At 36.8% G+C, this 19,048-nt stretch overlaps 1 protein-coding gene across 1 annotated transcript; it reads left to right on the forward strand.

The window, feature by feature from the left end:
- The first annotated feature begins 754 nt into the window (after positions 1-754).
- Positions 755-8,571, forward strand: LOC132645552 (ferric reduction oxidase 2-like). The gene is made up of 8 exons (XM_060362575.1): positions 755-1,029; positions 1,437-1,545; positions 1,643-1,825; positions 3,061-3,295; positions 6,509-6,836; positions 6,938-7,181; positions 7,381-8,084; positions 8,173-8,571. The coding sequence occupies exons 1-8, from the start codon at positions 831-833 to the stop codon at positions 8,310-8,312; spliced, it is 2,142 nt and encodes a 713-aa protein (XP_060218558.1). The 5' UTR covers positions 755-830; the 3' UTR covers positions 8,313-8,571.
- Positions 8,572-19,048: the final 10,477 nt, after the last annotated feature.

Here is a 19,048-nt window from a genome sequence, read left to right on the forward strand (position 1 = left end):
AAAAACCACAATACCCTTTATCAAAAACCAATAATCTCCCTTCCACCTAACAAAGCAAAAAATATTTCTCTCTGGAGAAAGAAGCATTCCATTTAAAAATTTGCGTGACATCGAAAAAGAGTAACCAATTCAAAAAAATTGTCGCTGCAAAATACCATTAAATCCATATTCCTTTATGACAATAGGTGGAAAATTTGTTTTCAAAAATTTAGAATTAGCATGAAAGATTGGTGAGTGTTAGACTACTCAACATACCGATAATTATACCCAACACCTTCTAATAGACTTCTCTTTCCATCGCCAAGAAATATTTCAGAGCATTATACCTCATTAATACTTAACCTATGTCCCACGCAAACAAAGGAGAAAAAATAGGAATCAGAAATGGCCAGTCTGACCAAATTGCATTAAAAGATTCAGAGATGGAACGAAACATGTGACATAGTTATGGGTATAGAAATTACATAGGAAAGAGAGCTTATATAACAATTAAACTCATTGTACAACCCCGGAAAAATAACTTAGTTTAAAGGCAAAGTTTCGACCAAAACTTGAAAAAGAGCTCAAAATTTACATTTATTTGTCCCAATGACCTAAAGTAAAAAGAATTTTGCAAAGTTAGGTAAAAATGTTAAAAGAAGAAATATGTAAATGGGGCCCTAGAAAGACAAGATTACCATACCATTAAGAGGTGCAATAATCTTGTCAAGTCAGCATCCCATACGAACTTTGCTTATATATAGCACACAACATATAAACACTCCTTTGCTAACAAGTTCACTATATCCATTGAGAGGCCATAAAAAAAAAGCTAATTAATTAGAAGAAAAATGGAGGTGAATAGGAGATCATCATCATCACTTTCTGATGGAACAATCAGAATGATACAAGGAGCAATATTAGCTTTAGCACTTACAGTATTTCTTGGGAATTTGATGATGTGGGTGATTATGCCAACGTTCACATATTATCAAAAATGGGTTCCTGTTCTTGTTGCTTCTACCAACTCGACATTCTTTGATATCCAAGGTATTTGATTAACTCCTCCATTTTCTCCATTCTTTTCTCCATTAGAATACTATAAGTTCGAGTTCGGAATCCTTGAAAAAAACTATCAAAAATTTGCGTGTTTTTAGTAGTGTGTATATATATATAGCACAGCTCATTTGATTACTGGGTTCAAACTCTACTATTTCTACTTAAATAGTGGATTTTTGACACTTATACAAAGTCTGAGCCAAAGATATTGAATTTAGGTGAATCCATAAGTACTTAACTGCATCCTCCCTGCCTTTTGGGAATTTTCAATAAAATTGGAATTTTATTTTACAGAAAAATATGAGCATGAAATGGGACTTCCTTTTTTTTTTTTTTTCATGTTTAGATGAAGGAAAATAAAAGAAATTATAAATTTGATTCTTGGTGTAATTCTACAGGTCCCATTATGATGAACTTCACATTCCCAATCTTATTCATAGCTGTTTTGGGATGCATTTATGTCCACCTAGAGAAGAAAAAGAGTGATATTGTCACTTCATCATGCTGGTATATACAAAAATGTCTTAATATTTTCTTGTTTTCTTTTTTTGACATTATCATGTATTAATTGTTTTTCTGCTTGTTATTGTTGTTTTTATTTCAGCAACAAAGATTGGTTGAAGATATTGAAGAAGCCAAAAATCATCAAACCATTAGGGATAGTGACATGGATAGAGCTCTTTTTTCTGGCTATGTTCATAATTCTCTGTGTTTGGTATTTCTCAGCTTTTGTCTATTTTCACTATAGTACCATTACCACTTATGCAGCAACCAAAGGAGTTGAAGTGTAAGTTTCTTCTATTCAAAATCCTCCTTTTATAGTTTACTCATTCACCAACGGAAAGCTACACTATAAAAAGAAAAAAGAAGTTCTATTAAGATTAAATATAGTTGAAGCATTAGAGCCCGTTTGGATTGGCTTATAAGTTGGCTTATAAGCTGTTTTCAGCTTTTTTGAGTGTTTGGCTGGCCAGCTTAAAGTCATTTTATGCTTAAAATAAGCTCAAAAAAATAATTGAACCAATTTGACTTAGTTTATCTAAAGCAGCTTATAAGCTGAAAACAGCTTATAAGTCAAAAAAAATAAGTTGGACTACCCCAACTTATTTTTTTCAGCTTATAAGCTGCAAACAGCTTTAAGCTGTAAGCCAATCCAAACGGGCTCTTAGTCTCTCCCTTTCAAACACCTCTTTTTATAAACACTCATTCTATAAGGAAAAATTTTACTATAAAAAGAAAAAGAGAAGTTCTATTAAGAATAAATATTGAACGTTATTACTTTCTGTCTATTATATTACCTCTTGTACATCTTACCTGTCTTTTAAAAATTCTTGCACAATTCTAGTGGTCGTTTGGTTTGAGGTCAAAATAGTCCCGGGATTACAATCCCGGGACTAATTTATACCATCTGTTGGTATAATTTTATACCATCTGAAAGATGGTATAAAATAATCCCAGTATAAGTGGGTTAAGAAGGTATAAGTTGAGTTATTCCAGCACTAATTTTTATACCACGTTTGGTACAAGGTATAAAATAATCCCGGGATAAATCTATACCTTATACCAAACGTGGTATAAAAATTAGTACCGGCATAACCCATGTTATACCTTAAACCAAACGACCCCTTAAGAGAATTTAATAGCCTTAACGATAATAACATTTGATAACTTTTCGCAAACTGTCTGACTTATTGAGTACTCCACTTGAACAGTTAGGGTGAATTTGATAAATTAGAAAAAGTATAAATAATTTTTTTTTTAAAACGCAAATATCTTGGAACAAGTTCAATTTGCTGAAACCACTAATATTTGAACCGACGAGAGTACCATTTTTCAAATTTTACTTGTATTGAAATTGATGGTTCACTATTCATGAATGCTTGAGTAGACGTACAAGAGTAGCATGTATAGAACTTTTAGCCTTTTCTTTCACTTTTTTTTGGTCTTTTTTTGGTCTTTTTTTTCTTCAATCTTTTGGTGAGCGGTTATAACATTTTTTTGTGGTGGAAACTATATATGCAGGTGGCAGGCAAGGATTGATAGGTTGGCTTTGGTGGTAGGGCTAACAGGGAATATATGCTTAACATTTCTGTTTTATCCAGTGAGTAGAGGTTCATCAATTTTGCCTCTTTTGGGGCTAACTTCCGAAGGTAGCATCAAATATCATATATGGTTGGGACATATGGCTATGACCCTCTTCACTATTCATGGTCTTCTCTTTATTCTCTTTTGGGCTGTCTCTGGGAGAATACATGAGGTAATTTTCCTCTATCCAATTCATGTTTATTCACAACGTATTATTTCACTAATTGCAATATCAATTGTGTGGGTATATATGTGGAGAGAGAAGGGGAACTGTATCGTAATTTTGCCGTATTCGATTATCGGGTACACTAAGATTAACAGATTTTCACTGAGATACTGATGTACAAAATGTTACTCAAACACTACGTAAAGGAGATTTTCAGTGGCCACCCACATAATTGCGATCTTAACAGGACGTCCATAGAAAATTAGCGATTTTCTGGTGATGATATCCTAATTTCTTAGTATTGAGTATACTTAAATTTGAACCTTTTCGAAATTAGATCTCTTTTGGAACAGAGGGGGTTAGTACATGATTTTTTTTTTTTTTTAAAGTACTAAATTCAGGGAGATATTGCTACGTAAACTTTATGTACAAGAAACTACTAAATCAAGATTCAAGAAAACGTCAAAAAGACGATAAACATTAATGATACTTTTGAAACTTAACTTATATACAGCCGAAAAAGAAGAAGATGATCACTACGCACTAAGTTCTTGGTTTGCCCCTCAATGTCATTTTGTTAGGTTGATAGTGCCCACACTAAGAAAAAGATGTGAATATCAAGTTCACTAGGTTTCAAACCTCACTGTATGCTAAAGGCACTAAATTGGCTTCTTGGTGGCCTACAATATCTAAAATTGTGACTTTCAAAGAAGTGAGCAATAATAACAACCAACAAACAATTTGTGGACGATGATTATTTTCAACCAACAAAATATACATTCATGTATAAAGTTTTAAGTTTAATCCATTAATGGTGGAGAAAATATTTATACAGTTGGATTATTTATAAGCAACAAGGCAATTACAAGTAAGTACCCATAATAAATATTACTATGTAATGGATGATAACTAGCCTGCAGTCACTTAAGTAAATCAGTATATAACTTATACTATCGTCCAAGTTTAAAAAAAAAAATGATAAGGGAAATAAATTCTCTTTCCGTTCTACTTTATGGTGAATAGTTGATTTTAGTTACTTTCAAGCTTTTGCGTATCAAGAAAAAATATGTGAAATATTTTACAGAAATATAACAACAACATTCTTAAATTTATTATTATTCTTGATGTAAACCGAGCAACTAACTCTGAAAACCGAGCAACCAACTCTGACCTTTGTAGTGTGGTTGGTGTCCACTGAATTTTACTCTTAATCAAAGTTCTCGTAGTTTTACTTACTTTTAAAAGATACCCAAACAATATGCATTCATACTACTCTAATTGAATAATTCGATTGCAATTATGCATTTTTGGTAATCATTGTGCCTCAGATCTTGCTCTTACCTAACACTCAGTTTCAGAAGACTTATGGTTCAAATTCTTATAAAGTCAAATCACATAGAAATATATATATAACTTTTTTCTTAAGGTCCATTATCTAAGTTGTCATATTATGGGAGGAGTAATCAAAAGTATAATGTGATATAAAGAAGATTTCATCATTACATTTTTATCCTTTCTTCTGTGTCCAAAACTTTTAGTCTTTTCATAACAAAAGGCAAAGCTATAGTAAAAAAAATCATTTTCAGTAAGTTTTTCCACAGATGTAATAGTTTTTGTAATTAAGGTGTTGAGCATCTTTATTGATAACAAGACCAACAAAATAAATGATTATATTTTTTATATTTCTCATATCACTCGCAAATCCGATCCAAAGTTTAGAAGAAAAAAAAAGTCAATAAACAAACCATACCAAAATCAACAAAATTTATAGTTTAGTGGTACTGGTGTAAGTTTTCCAGACATGTATATGGGCGTGGTTCAATTCTATATTTTTCCCTTCCCTTTGCCAAATTAGAAAAGAAAAAAACATAACAAAATAATGGCGTCTCTTATTTTTTGGACTAGTGTAAGTTTTCCACACATATATATGGGCATGTTCAATTCTATATTTTTCCCTTCCTTTTGCCAAATTAGAAAAGAAAAAAAAAAGAAAAAAACATAACAAAAGAATGGCGTTTCTCTTATTTTTCGGACTATATTATCAAGAGTCCCTATATTCAGTCCAGAAAGAATTATTTTACTTTATATAAACGCTGTAAAATAATAAAGCAAAAACTTAAGTAGTTATTAACTTTTAATGAAAGACAACACATGGTGAGTAGCTAACACAATAATATAAGTAACATAAAATTAAAGGAATAAAAGTTTGGTGAAACAGTTTAATGTGAGAACCTCTTTGTCTTAAGACATAATTAAAGTTCCATTATCATTGGTAGTTTGATAAGAGAATTCAGAAGAAAAGTGCAAGAGCCATTATTCATGAGAGTGACACTACAAGAAAGGAGAGTGGCATTATTTGGACCACATGATCAAGATTTGTGTATTACTCATGATTTGTTTGAAGTGGTTGCCATTTTCAGGAAGGCCCTCTTTTTTTTTTTTTTTTTTTTTTTTTTTTTTTTTTTTTTTTTTTTTTTTTTTTTTGGTGTTTGGTGTTTCCTAGTTTATAGAATATTCTTTAAATTTGGACCCCACATCAATCAAGAAATGGAATGGTTTAAAGTTTCAAGTGTGACACCTATTTGGGTATCACCCGCGCCAGCATGACGCCTAAATGACGTAATCATATTATATCTAGATTCCCCTCCAAATAAAAATAACCTTCCGCGGTGGCAAAATCAAGAATTTCTTTAAGAGCGTTCAAAATTTAATATTTGTGTATAAAATATTTGATTATATATGAATATATAAATTCCCGGTGAAACTGATCATATTTTCGCTGGTTGTAACTCTTTTAAAAAAAAATAGAATAAAGGACAAAGTAAATCACCCTGGAATTTAATTTATTGTCATTTACCATCATATTTATTTATGGGATCTTTACCCAAATAGCCTATTGGTTCACTATACATAGATTAGACACTAATTACGCATGTTTATACACATATTATACATGGATTATGCATATACTATACATCCGGCTATTTTTAGTTTAAGCAGTCGAGTGGGCGGCAACTAGACTAATTCTTCTGGGATGATCCTTACATAAATAGCCAGCTGGATCCGATTTACTTCTCTAGTCAATATGTATATGTTGATTATACACGGTTATACATGGATTATACATAAGTCGGCTAATTTTAACTTAAGCGGCTGAGTTTGCGGTTATTTAAGTTAATTCTTCTCTTTATCTTATTTACTATTCTTGGTTTGATGCAGATGCTGAAATGGGATCCACATTACATATCAAATGTACCTGGAGAGCTTGGTTTGCTATGTGGATTAATATTGTGGGTTACAACTTTTCCAGCAATAAGAAGAAGAATGTTTGAACTATTCTTCTACACTCACCACCTCTACATTCTATTCATGGCTTTCTTCCTACTCCACACTGGAATGTTCTATGCCTGCATTATGCTTCCTGGTTTCTTCCTCTTCGTGATCGATCGATACTTGAGATTCTTGCAATCCAGACAAAAAGTCCGTTTGATATCAGCCAGAGTTTTGACCTGTGAAACTGTTGAACTCAACTTCTCCAAAATACCAGGTAACAATTCTGCCCAACTTATGTACACTGACGATGTAACGAATTACTAAACTAATAGGGTACATTTTATTATGTTATAACAATTTATTTTGGCTCCGTAGGTTTGGAGTACTCTCCGACAAGTGTCATGTTCCTAAATGTGCCAACCATATCAAAGCTGCAGTGGCATCCATTCACTGTAACTTCAAACAGTAACTTAGAATCAGATATAATTAGTGTTGTCATCAAATGTGAAGGAAGTTGGACTAAGAAGCTTTACGATGTTATGTCTTTGCCTTCCCCTGTGGATCGTCTTGAGGTTTCTGTTGAAGGACCCTATGGACCTGCTTCCACTCATTTCCTAAGGTTAGTAACTCTACTACAAACCACTAATAATTGATTTTAAGTTATATACACTAACAACGTAAAGATATTTTACAGTATCAGTGTATTTTAACTTGTGAAAACATGTTTTTACTCAGTCTGTACATAAAGCTTAAACTCTTCCAAGTCGATTTAGTTCCCTATGAATACTTTGTGATGATGTAGCCATATTTAATCACAGGCATGACACATTGGTGCTGATCAGTGGAGGAAGTGGAATAACTCCATTCATTTCAATAATCAGAGAGCTGATTTATATGAGTTCAACACTGAAATGCAAAACCCCCAAGATTCTATTAGTTAGTGTGTTCAAGAACTCTACTCAACTCTCCATGTTAGACCTTCTTCTTCCTGTAACAGGCACTCCTTCAGGATGTTCTTCTAATCTTGAGCTACATATTGAGGCTTATATAACCAGAGAGAATGAACCAGCACCAGAAGAACCCGAACCCCTTCGAACCGTTTGGTTCAAACCTAATTACTCTGATGCACCCATAACCCCCATTTTAGGACACAACAACTGGCTCTGGCTTGCTGCTATAATATCATCTTCGTTTGTTTTGTACCTTCTATTTGTGGGGCTTCTTTACAAATACTATGTGTACCCGATGGACCATGGTACTAACAAGGTGTTCCCATACTACACAAGGAGTTTGTTCAACATGTTGTTTATCGCAGCTGCTATAGTAATTGCAGCAAGTGCAGCCTTCCTTTGGAACAAGAAGAAAAGTGCTAGGGAAACTAAGCAGATACAGGACATGGCAGATTCAACAAAATCTTTAAACTCATTATTAGCCTCTGCTGATCAAGAGCTAGAAAGTCTTCCTCAACAATCACTCGACAAATCAATCAAGACACATTATGGCCGGAGACCCGATCTCAAGAGTAATTACTATATCTTTGCATAATTGATGCTATGAGTACTACCTTTTAACTCTCAATGTGTGGGTAACTAAATGAAATTCTCTTGCAGGAATATTGCTAGAAGTAAAAGGATCAAGTGTTGGAGTACTTGCCTCTGGACCGAAGACCTTGAGGCACGACGTAGCAGCCATTTGCTCATCTGAGTTGGTTGAAAATCTGCACTTTGAGTCCATCAGCTTCACCTGGTGATTTATTCGTCTTCTGAACCCGAGCTAGCTTTAAAAGGACTCAATAAGAATGTATCAGTATCTATGTAGATATTATGCCCTGTGATATGTTCCAGTCTCCTGGTTGGATCAATATGCGTGTTTAAAATAGGTATTATGAGTATGGCTGCTCAAGATTACATTACTTTTTGTCGAATATCATTTGTAAGGTATTGTAAGTAGTCTTTGAATGAGGAAATAAGGTTCATCAGATTTGAATGGAACCTGTATTTGTTTGAGAAGAGACCCTAAACTATGACCATCTCATACCAACTTACTGTTGATGTATTTATAAAGGGAAAATGGCCTTGATTTACCCCTAATTGGAAATAGTCCACATTTACCCCCCGTTATACCTTCGGCACAAATTTGCCCCTACGGTTACCTAAGTAGCAATATTTGCCCCCCGTTTGGATGGCAGTCCACTATGGCAATTAAGCTTCCATGTGGCCTCAGGGGCGGATCCACTTGGGGGCGAGGGTGTTCACCCGAACACCCTCGGCAAAAAATTATAGTGTATATATAGGGTAAATTTTCTGTGTTTATGTGCATATATTAACTTTTGAACACCCTCGGCAAAAAATTACAGTGTATATTTAGCTTTTTTTTTTTTTCCGAACACCCTGAATGAAAATCCTGGATCCGCCACTGCGTGGCTTGACATTTGGATGAGGTGACATGCCACCTCACCACCCTCTCCCCTCTCCATTTCTTTCTTCTACCTCCAACCAAAGCCATCTCCGACCTTCCCACCGCCGCCCTCAAATTCATTCGAAATAACCCTCTTATTTTCAAAACTTTCAGGCATTCAATACCCAAATGTTGTATTTTCACACAATGATGAAACCCCTTTTCTTAATCTTTCACATTATCGTAAAGATTTAGTAGAAAGATTAGCAATGATGTTAATGCTTACAAGAGTTAAAAGACTTTCTTTTATGTTATTGAAAGATTTAAATTTTTTATCTAAAAGTATCTTCAGATTTGTCAAATGGGTTTTAAGAATTTTAATGGTGTGAGGTTTTTGGGTTGGAGATAAATGGACAGTATCCGGATAAAGTGATAGTAGTGGCGGTTATGGTGATTCCGGTGAGGTGGGTTGGTGAAAAAGAAGATATAATTGTTGGAGGAGATGGTGGTGGGGTATGGCTTCAATGGTGGTTGGAGGTGGCTTTGTTTGTTTGTAGAAGAAAGAAATGGAGAGGGGAGAGGGTGGTGAGGTGGCATGTCACGTGGCATGCCACCTCATTCAAATGTCAGGCCACATGGAAGTTTAATTGCCACGGTGGACTTCCATCCAAACTGGGGGTAAATATTGCTACTTAGGTAACGGTAGGGACAAAAATGAGCAGAAAGTATAACGGGGGTAAATATGAACTACGGAAAAGGGTCAAATATACCCCTGTACTATCAGAAAAGGGTTAAATATACCCTTTGTTATACTTTGGGTCTAGATATACCCCTACCGTTATACTTTAGGCACAAATATACCCCTCCATGGTTAAAGTTAACCAAAGTGGACATTAACATTTCGGTGAGGTGGACGCCACGTAGCGTGCCACCTCACACCCCCTTCACGATTTCCATGTCGCCAACCAAACATAATGTAGAAAAGTGTTTAGAATGAGGACCAACACGCCCCAACTCTAAAACTGCATTATTTTTTACATCCTCACTTTTGTACACTTCCTTAACAATGACATCATCAACAAAGATCCGATCGAATGGTTGGAGTTCCTCTATCTGCTCCACATGCAGGCCACTATCCAAGGTAATATGTAGTTGGGCATCAGACACCTCAACCTTTTTATTCATTTGTGCCTGCAAGCCATGGATATCTGAGCTAAATTGGTCTATCTCTTGTCCGAGCTCAGTTCTACCTTCTATCAGTTGTGTAGCCATGTTTGTAAGACCATCACGGAGAAACCCATGAAATTTCATCTGTTGAGCTTGTTCTGTTAGCCAAGATTGGCTCACTATCTCTGCTTCTTCAAAGCTATCTACTTGTGGGAACTCGCTCTCTTCTTTTGTTTGAGGTTCGTCTTGAGTATTGGCTAAGCCTATAACTTGTAAATCATTACAAGTTTCGGCCTCGGCCTGCATCTCTGTGAGGTTGGCACGAATCCTCTCTATGGCTTTCCACATTTCTGCGTTTTGCTCTCTCATTAATGCATCATGCTCCATCATTTGCTCCCCTATTTGCTTCATCATATCGCTAACCCGAGCAAGACTTTCCGCATCCTCCACTTCGTTACTACTGTCAACATCACAAATAACAGGAGAATTATAATATGGGCTCGGGGATGGGGAGTGAGAGTTAAGACAACCATTCCAATGACCGTCTTGACCACCACATATATTACAAATATTTCACTCAAAAGATTGGGAAGGTGCACACAACCCATTCCCGGAAATATTTTGACAGTGTTGCCACAGGTGGGGTCCCCCACAAATCAAGCAAGGATCACCAAAATAGGAACAACCAATATTCGACCAATTTTTAATCCAAGATGCCATATCAAGCAAACTAACCAAAATATTAAATTAAAAATAAAATAAAATAATAATAAATAAATAAAAACTTGAATAGAAATTCTAAAATCCAAATTAGAAAAACAGTAATATTGCTAAGTCCCCGGCAACGGCGCCAAAAACTTGTTGCTCCCAAACGCACACGCAAGTATACGTGGTCGTACAAGTAATATAGACTGTTAAGTCCAGATATCGATCCCACAGAGACTTAGATTCTACTGTCAAACTAATTCAAATTCGAATGAAACTATTCAAGAAAGTGAAAATCAAGATTGTTTGTTGTACTAAACTAAAACTTGAAAAGTAAACAATTTATGATGGGTGTTTTTATGACTGGGACTACGTCGACAAGGACTGTAAGAATTATCAGATGAGAGAAATATCTAGGGTTATGGCTTTCGACAATCCTGTTGATCTTCAGACAATTCCACCTATTTTATTTCCCGGAGTACTAGTTAACGGGTTAATTATGCTTTATGATATTCTCTCGAACTACTCACAAGCTTGTAGATGTTACTATAACGCCTATATCTCTATGGTCATCAGAGGTAACAAGAACACGTTTATTTCTCCGTTTTCAACTAAGTAGGGCTAAAGGGTATATCTCTATCCTCATTAGCGAAACGATTAAATCGAACAAACTCTATTTATTATTATTACGTACGTGAATTCCCTTTCTCAAGTTCAATTCACGCACCATAGATAGTGTCTAACTATTGGCCAGATAATCAAACAATTAAAACCAAGAATAAATAAGCAACCCACAATATGAAAAATCAATAGATAATAATTGTCATCAAATCAACCTTCAAGTCTTTCGCCACAACCCTAGAACTAGGAGATTTAGCTACTCATGATTCGATCATAGACAACAGAAGCCATGAATAAACTAGGGTTGAAAAAGATGAAAAATAAAATAACCTAGAGACAGAAAAAGGAGAACGGTGGCTTACAAATCCTTGAATAATCCCAGAATACCGTTCTCAGCTCTCAGAACGTCTATATATAGGCTAGGGTAAAAATAATAAATAAGGAATCCAAATCCTAGTCTAATCGGGAAAACATCCGCAGGTCCTCGCTTTCCTTCCGCATCGCGGAAGGATCGCCTGATGTTCTGCAGGTTCTCGCTTTCCTTCTGCGATGCGGAGGGATCGCGAGATGGTGATGACTGAGCTGGTGTGTCCGCTTTCTCCATGCGATGCGGCTAGATCGGCTGATATTCTGAGGCTTCCCGCGATGCTTCCGCATCGCGGAAGAAAGGCGGGGATCTGCAGTCGAATCAATCTCCTTTTAGTTCATCCTTTGTGGCCTTCGACTCGTCACCTCATCTAATCGTCATATGCTACGAAATCAAATCATTTTAAGCACAGTTTTCATCATTTGTCGTCATTGTACCTATACACATGAAATATAACGACATAAGTTTAAATACGACGATTGCATCATGAATTAAGCGGTAAAAGTCATAAGATTAGGATGTAACATGCCACAAAACATGATATTTGTGCCAAATATCACCACCCCCACTTAGACTTTGCTCGCCCTCGAGCAAACATAAACCAACACCAGTCTACACTTCTAGCTCAACTCACTCAAACAGGTCTGCAACGGGATTCGGCTAGTATGGCTATCTCTTGAAGAAAGATTTTCAAAAACAAACCAACGACCCAGATTGCGAAAGCCATGCCAAAGTTTTAAAAACAAAACTCATTTTCAGCACCAAGTACTTCTTTTCAACGAAAACATTCAAAATCAGTTGACTCAACGACACCACTTTAACGCATATAAGCAACCTTATGATCAAGAAATCAACACTTCACCACTCTATTGCTAATTATGTGCCCTCACCACAACAAAGTAGTCCATATCTCATCAAGAATCACATAAGTTTAAACCAATGGACCTGAAGTCAATAAGTATGCTCACTCTCACAAAGAACATCACATGTAAAATACGACATGCCATAGGCTTGCCCGTAGTGTAACCACTCCACTAATACAAGTAAGATGAACCTAGAATCAAGTAGGACTTCGAGGGTTGTAATGTAGGCTACGGGACGGGTAGAAATTATTTGGATAGTAGTGACTAACCTCCCTAAGCACTTTAATACATATACTTTTATCATTCTTGCCCAATTTCTTCATTAGTCCCTATTCAACACCAACCAACCTTTCAATTTCTCCCAATTCACCCATTTTATTTGTTTAAGCACCACTCTTTTTAAAATCACACAAGTTAGAGGGAAAACTTTTTTTTTTTTTCAATTCCCAGCTAACAAGTGAATTAGTTCTTTTCATTCGGTGCTCCCATTGTCTTTCTAGATTACAATTAACAACCATTCCCCCCCCCCCCCCCCCCCTTTTTTTTTCAACTCCCACTATGCATGTAAATGATTAAAGTGCTCATAGAGTATTTGGATCAAAAATCAAATTTTATAGAACGAAGGGGTAAAGGTTAATTAACTGCTATCAAAGAAAAAGGCTAAAGGCTTAAAAGGGTTAACTAGGGTGCTATTTGCAAATTGGTAGGACAACTCTTTAGGCTTTTTAGTGACTAAACAAAGAAACACCTCTATCACTTTCTAGGCTCGACCAAACTTCATTTCGTTTTGTGAACACACAGGGCAAGTTCTAGACGTCAATACCAAACATGGATTCAATTACGAAACCTTACTCACACATGGCACAAAATCAACGCAAGAGGGATCCGGTTGTCCCTCGAAACAATCAAACACAATGGAAGTCAATAATGCCAAGTGGGTCATACGAGTCAACACAAAAACCATTTTCAGGTGCTTCCAAGAAAAGTACTACAGTTTCACGGCATGCTTTCACAAAACATTTCAAGATCGCTCATATGCCAAGACTCCACCTATCCCGTGCACCTAGCATTTGAATGTACCTAGCCTACGGACTGATTTTCCCTCAAGCAGGTTGTCATCCACCCGTCATCAGGAACAACCCTTTTTATGACTATAAAAAAAAAAAATCTACCTACGCCCGGTTCAAAGGCCCCCCCTCGGGAAAGAACCGAGGCCATAAGAAAACCAAAGGGGGTGGATGATGAATGCCTACTAATGAGGGGCTTAAGAAGTTATCAAAGAAAAATAAAGAAAAATAAAATCTTTTTGAAATTTTTCCACTTTTTTTTTTATATATATATTTTTGACACTAAGATGCAAAACGAAAAAAAAAAAAAAAAAAAAAAAACCCTAAGGCATACTAATCATCATCCGCAACCTCAAAACATGTTGTTACAAACCAGGGACGTATTTTTCCACCCCACACTTAAAACTACGAAAAAGGGCCTAAAATACCCTCGAACTATTGAAAATGGAGCAAAAATACCCTCCATCCATCTTTCAGCCCCCAAATACCCTTATCATCCACCTATTGGGTCTAAAATACCCTTATCACCACCTATTGGGTCTAAAATACCCTTATCACTAACAGAATCTTTTCATTAAACACGTGTCATTTTTCTATTGGTTGGATTATAAAATTAATTAAACTAATTAACTTTTGCAATATTGACCAGATAGTGCCCCCCCCCCCCCGGTGAAAAAAATATTTGAAAAAAAAGTTAGACATTTGTTTTTGCACCCCACCCCGCACCCTACCCCCCCCCCCCCCCCCCCGGAAAAAAAATTAATATTTTTGAAAAAAAAAGTTTTGACGTTTTTTTTGGGTTTTTTAAGCTGGGAGGGGAGGGGGGCGTAGGGTGCGGGGTGGAAAAAAAAGTCAACTTTTTTTTTCAGCTGGGAGGGGGGGGGGAGGTGTAGGGTGCGGGGTGGGGTGCAAAAAAAATATTGTTACGCTTCTCAACTTCCTAGTAAAAAGCACAAGTACTGTGAAATATCTTGATAAATTAAAATGTCTAATGTAATTGAGTTACCAAAAAAAAAAATATCTCACCCTAAAACACATGGTATATTTTCAACCAAAAATCTAAAAGGCACAAGTTGACTTTTCTTCCACCCCGCACCCTCCCTCTACGCCCCCCTCCCCTCCCAGCTAAAAAAACCCAAAAAAAACGTCAAAACTTTTTTTTTCAAAAATATTAATTTTTTTTTGCGTCGGGGGGGGGGGGGGGGTGCAAAAAAAAATGTCAACTTTTTTTTCAAAAAAAAAATAAAAAAATTCACCGGGGGGGTAGGGGGTGGGGGCACTTGGGTTATCTGGTCAATTAATTTAATTAATTTTATAAGCCAACCAATAAAAAAATGTCACGTGTTTGACCAGAATATTCTGTTAGCAATAGGGGTATTTTAGACCCAATAGGTGGATGGTAAGGGTATTTGGGGGCTGAAAGGTGGATGAAGGGTATTTTTGCTCCATTTTCAATAGTTCGAGGGTATTTTAGGCCCTTTTCCGTTAAAAGTATGCAATGCCCTCAATGCATGTATATTTGAAATCAAATAAAGCTCCAGCAAGGTAAGAAATACTCTCTGGGGCCCACTAGGGCCTAGCTAGCAACATGCTCTCATCATCAAGGGGCGAATGACCCCACACTTAAAACTCTGGCATGCTCCTCCGCTTTAAACTTTTGGGTACTCAGACTTCCCCTAATCGTCGTGGCACGACATGAATCAACTTTTTCCTCCACCTCGAACTTATGAATTTCACCCCTAATTTTGCATCCAATTTTCTATCACGCTTCTGGGGCGGTGGTGTGAAAATAAAGAAACCAATCAATAGATATCGTTTCTTGAACTTCTTGGCCCTTAAGTGAGGAATGTCGCTTTGTCTTTTCGGTGTGGCAAATTTCAGGATGTAAGGCTCTTGTTTCTCATCTCTACAATTCTTCATCGGCGTGGAGGGCTCGATTTCCATGTCGCCAACCAAACATAATGTAGAAAAGTCTTTAGAATGAGGACCAACACGCTCCAACTCTAAAATTGCATTATTTTTTACATCCTCACTTTTGTACACTTCCTCAACAATGACATCATCAACAAAGATCCGATCGAATGGTTGGAGTTCCTCTATCTGCTCCACATGCAGGCCACTATCCAAGGTAATATGTAGTTGGGCATCAGACAACTCAACCTTTTTATTCATTTGTGCCTGCAAGCCATGGATATCTGAGCTAAATTGGTCTATCTCTTGTCCGAGCTCAGTTCTACCTTCTATCAGTTGTGTAGCCATGTTTGTAAGACCATCACGGAGAAACCCATGAAATTTCATTTCTTAAGCTTGTTCTGTTAGCCAAGATTGGCTCACTATCTCTGCTTCTTCAAAGCTATCTACTTGTGGGAACTCACTCTCTTCTTCTGTTTGAGGTTCGTCTTGAGTATTGGCTAAGCCTATAACTTGTAAATCATTACAAGTTTCGGCCTCGGCCTGCATCTCTGTGAGGTTGGCACGAATCCTCTCTATGGCTTTCCACATTTCTGCGTTTTGCTCTCTCATTAATGCATCATGCTCCATCATTTGCTCCCCTATTTGCTTCATCATATCGCTAACCCGAGCAAGACTTTCCGCATCCTCCACTTCGTTACTACTGTCAACATCACAAATAACAGGAGAATTATAATATAGGCTCGGGGATGGGGAGTGAGAGTTAAGACAACCATTCCAATGACCGTCTTGACCACCACATATATTACAAATATTCCACTCAAAAGATTGGGAAGGTGCACACAACCCATTCCTGGAAATATTTTGACAGTGTTGCCACAGGTGGGGTCCCCCACAAATCAAGCAAGGATCACCAAAATAGGAACAACCAATATTCGACCAATTTTTACTCCAAGATGCCATATCAAGCAAACTAACCAAAATATTAAATTAAAAATAAAATAAAATAATAATAAATAAATAAAAACTTGAATAGAAATTCTAAAATCCAAATTAGAAAAACAGTAATATTGCTAAGTCCCCGGCAACGGCGCCAAAAACTTGTTGCTCCCAAACGCACACGCAAGTATACGTGGTCGTACAAGTAATATAGACTGTTAAGTCCAGATATCGATCCCACAGAGACTTAAATTCTACTGTCAAACTAATTCAAATTCGAATGAAACTATTCAAGAAAGTGAAAATCAAGATTGTTTGTTGTACTAAACTAAAACTTGAAAAGTAAACAATTTATGATGGGTGTTTTGATGACTGGGACTACGTCGACAAGGACTGTAAGAATTATCAGATGAGAGAAAGATCTAGGGTTATGGTTTTCGACAATCCAGTTGATCTTCAGACAATTCCACCTATTTTATTTCTTGGGTTACTAGTTAACGGGTTAATTATGCTTTATGATATTCTCTCGAACTACTCACAAGCTTGTAGATGTTACTATAACGCCTATATCTCTATGGTCATCAGAGGTAACAAGAACACGTTTATTTCTCCGTTTTCAACTAAGTAGGGCTAAAGGGTATATCTCTATCCTCATTAGCGAAACGATTAAATCGAACAAACTCTATTTATTATTATTACGTACGTGAATTCCCTCTCTCAAGTTCAATTCACGCACCATAGATAGTGTCTAACTATTGGCCAGATAATCAAACAATTAAAACCAAGAATAAATAAGCAACCCACAATATGGAAAATCAATAAATAATAATTGTCATCAAATCAACCTTCAAGTCTTTCGCCACAACCTTAGAACTAGGAGATTTAGCTACTCATGATTCGATCATAGACAACAGAAGCCATGAATAAACTAGGGTTGAAAAAGATGAAAAATAAAATAACCTAGAGAGAGAAAAAGGAGAACGGTGGCTTACAAATCCTTGAATAATCCCAGAATACCGTTCTCAGCTCTCAGAACGTCTATATATAGGCTAGGGTAAAAATAATAAATAAGGAATCCAAATCCTAGTCTAATCGGGAAAACATCCGCAGGTCCTCGCTTTCCTTCCGCATCGTGGAAGGATCGCCTGATGTTCTGCAGGTTCTCGCTTTCCTTCTGCGATGCGGAGGGATCGCGAGATGGTGATGACTGAGCTGGTGTGTCCGCTTTCTCCATGCGATGCGGCTAGATCGGCTGATATTCTGAGGCTTCCCGCGATGCTTCCGCATCGCGGAAGAAAGGCGGGGATCTGCAGTCGAATTAATCTCCTTTTAGTTCATCCTTTGTGGCCTTCGACTCGTCACCTCATCTAATCGTCATATGCTACGAAATCAAATCATTTTAAGCACAGTTTTCATCATTTGTCGTCATCGTACCTATACAAATGAAATATAACGACATAAGTTTAAATACGACGATTGCATCATGAATTAAGCGGTAAAAGTCATAAGATTAGGATGTAATATGCCACAAAACATGATATTTGTGCCAAATATCAACACCCCTCACCATCTCCACTGGCGCTACCACTCATCTCTGCCATACAATGACAACTGCCGCTGCCACCGTTAACCTATCACAGTCATACAAGGTGTGTTCAAGAAAGGCTCTATTTAGGATGTTGACCATAGGGACAAGACAATCCAAGCCGAAACTAAAATTCAAGAAACCCAGATGACCTATACCTATAAGAAACACAAAGAATCATCAAAAAGTGAACTTGAGGTAAAAAGATCAAATTTTTATCTGGATTTCAAGAAACCCACATGAGGATCATTCTAGGAAAAGTGACAAGAAGCGTAAAATGCATCTTTTTGTGGCTGCTCAAAAAAAGCATCAAAAGTGAACTTTGAGGAGAAAAAGATTTAACATTTTATCTAGAATTCAAAGATACCCACATGAGGAGCGTTGTAAGGAAGCATGCAATTTCCCTTTTGTGGCTATTCAAAGTTGAAACAAACAAACAGCTACCATTCAAATATTCAAACTTCATGACATTTCCCCACATAAAACCCTTTGGAATTCTAGCTTCCCAGTTCTGTGGAGTAAAGAATTTCGCAAATAGGATAGGTTAATAGCGGCGACGGTTGTATTGTATGGCGGAGATGGGTGGTAGCGTCGGCGGAGATGGTGAGGGTGTCGTGACAGTGATAGTGAAGATGTGAAGGGGGGTGATGGCGTCCATCTCACCGAAATGTCAATGCCACATGTCCACTTTGGTCAACTTTAACCGTGGAGGGTATATTTGTGTCCAAAGTATAACGGTTGGGTATATTTGGACCCAAAATATAACGAAGAGTATATTTAGCCCTTTTCCGATAGTACGGGTATATTTGACCCTTTTCCGTATGAACTATTCCCAATAGTAGAGGGGCAAATCAGGCCCTTTTC

The sequence above is a fragment of the Lycium barbarum genome, chromosome 6 (assembly GCF_019175385.1).
Source record: "Lycium barbarum isolate Lr01 chromosome 6, ASM1917538v2, whole genome shotgun sequence".
Taxonomy (NCBI): Eukaryota; Viridiplantae; Streptophyta; class Magnoliopsida; order Solanales; family Solanaceae; genus Lycium; species Lycium barbarum.

Coding starts and splice junctions, on each gene's coding strand:
- LOC132645552 (XM_060362575.1), top strand. CDS start 831: ATGGAGGTGAATAGGAGATCATCATCATCACTTTCTGATGGAACAATC. Junction 1,030..1,436: donor GACATTCTTTGATATCCAAG/GTATTTGATTAA, acceptor GTAATTCTACAG/GTCCCATTATGATGAACTTC. Junction 3,296..6,508: donor TCTCTGGGAGAATACATGAG/GTAATTTTCCTC, acceptor GGTTTGATGCAG/ATGCTGAAATGGGATCCACA.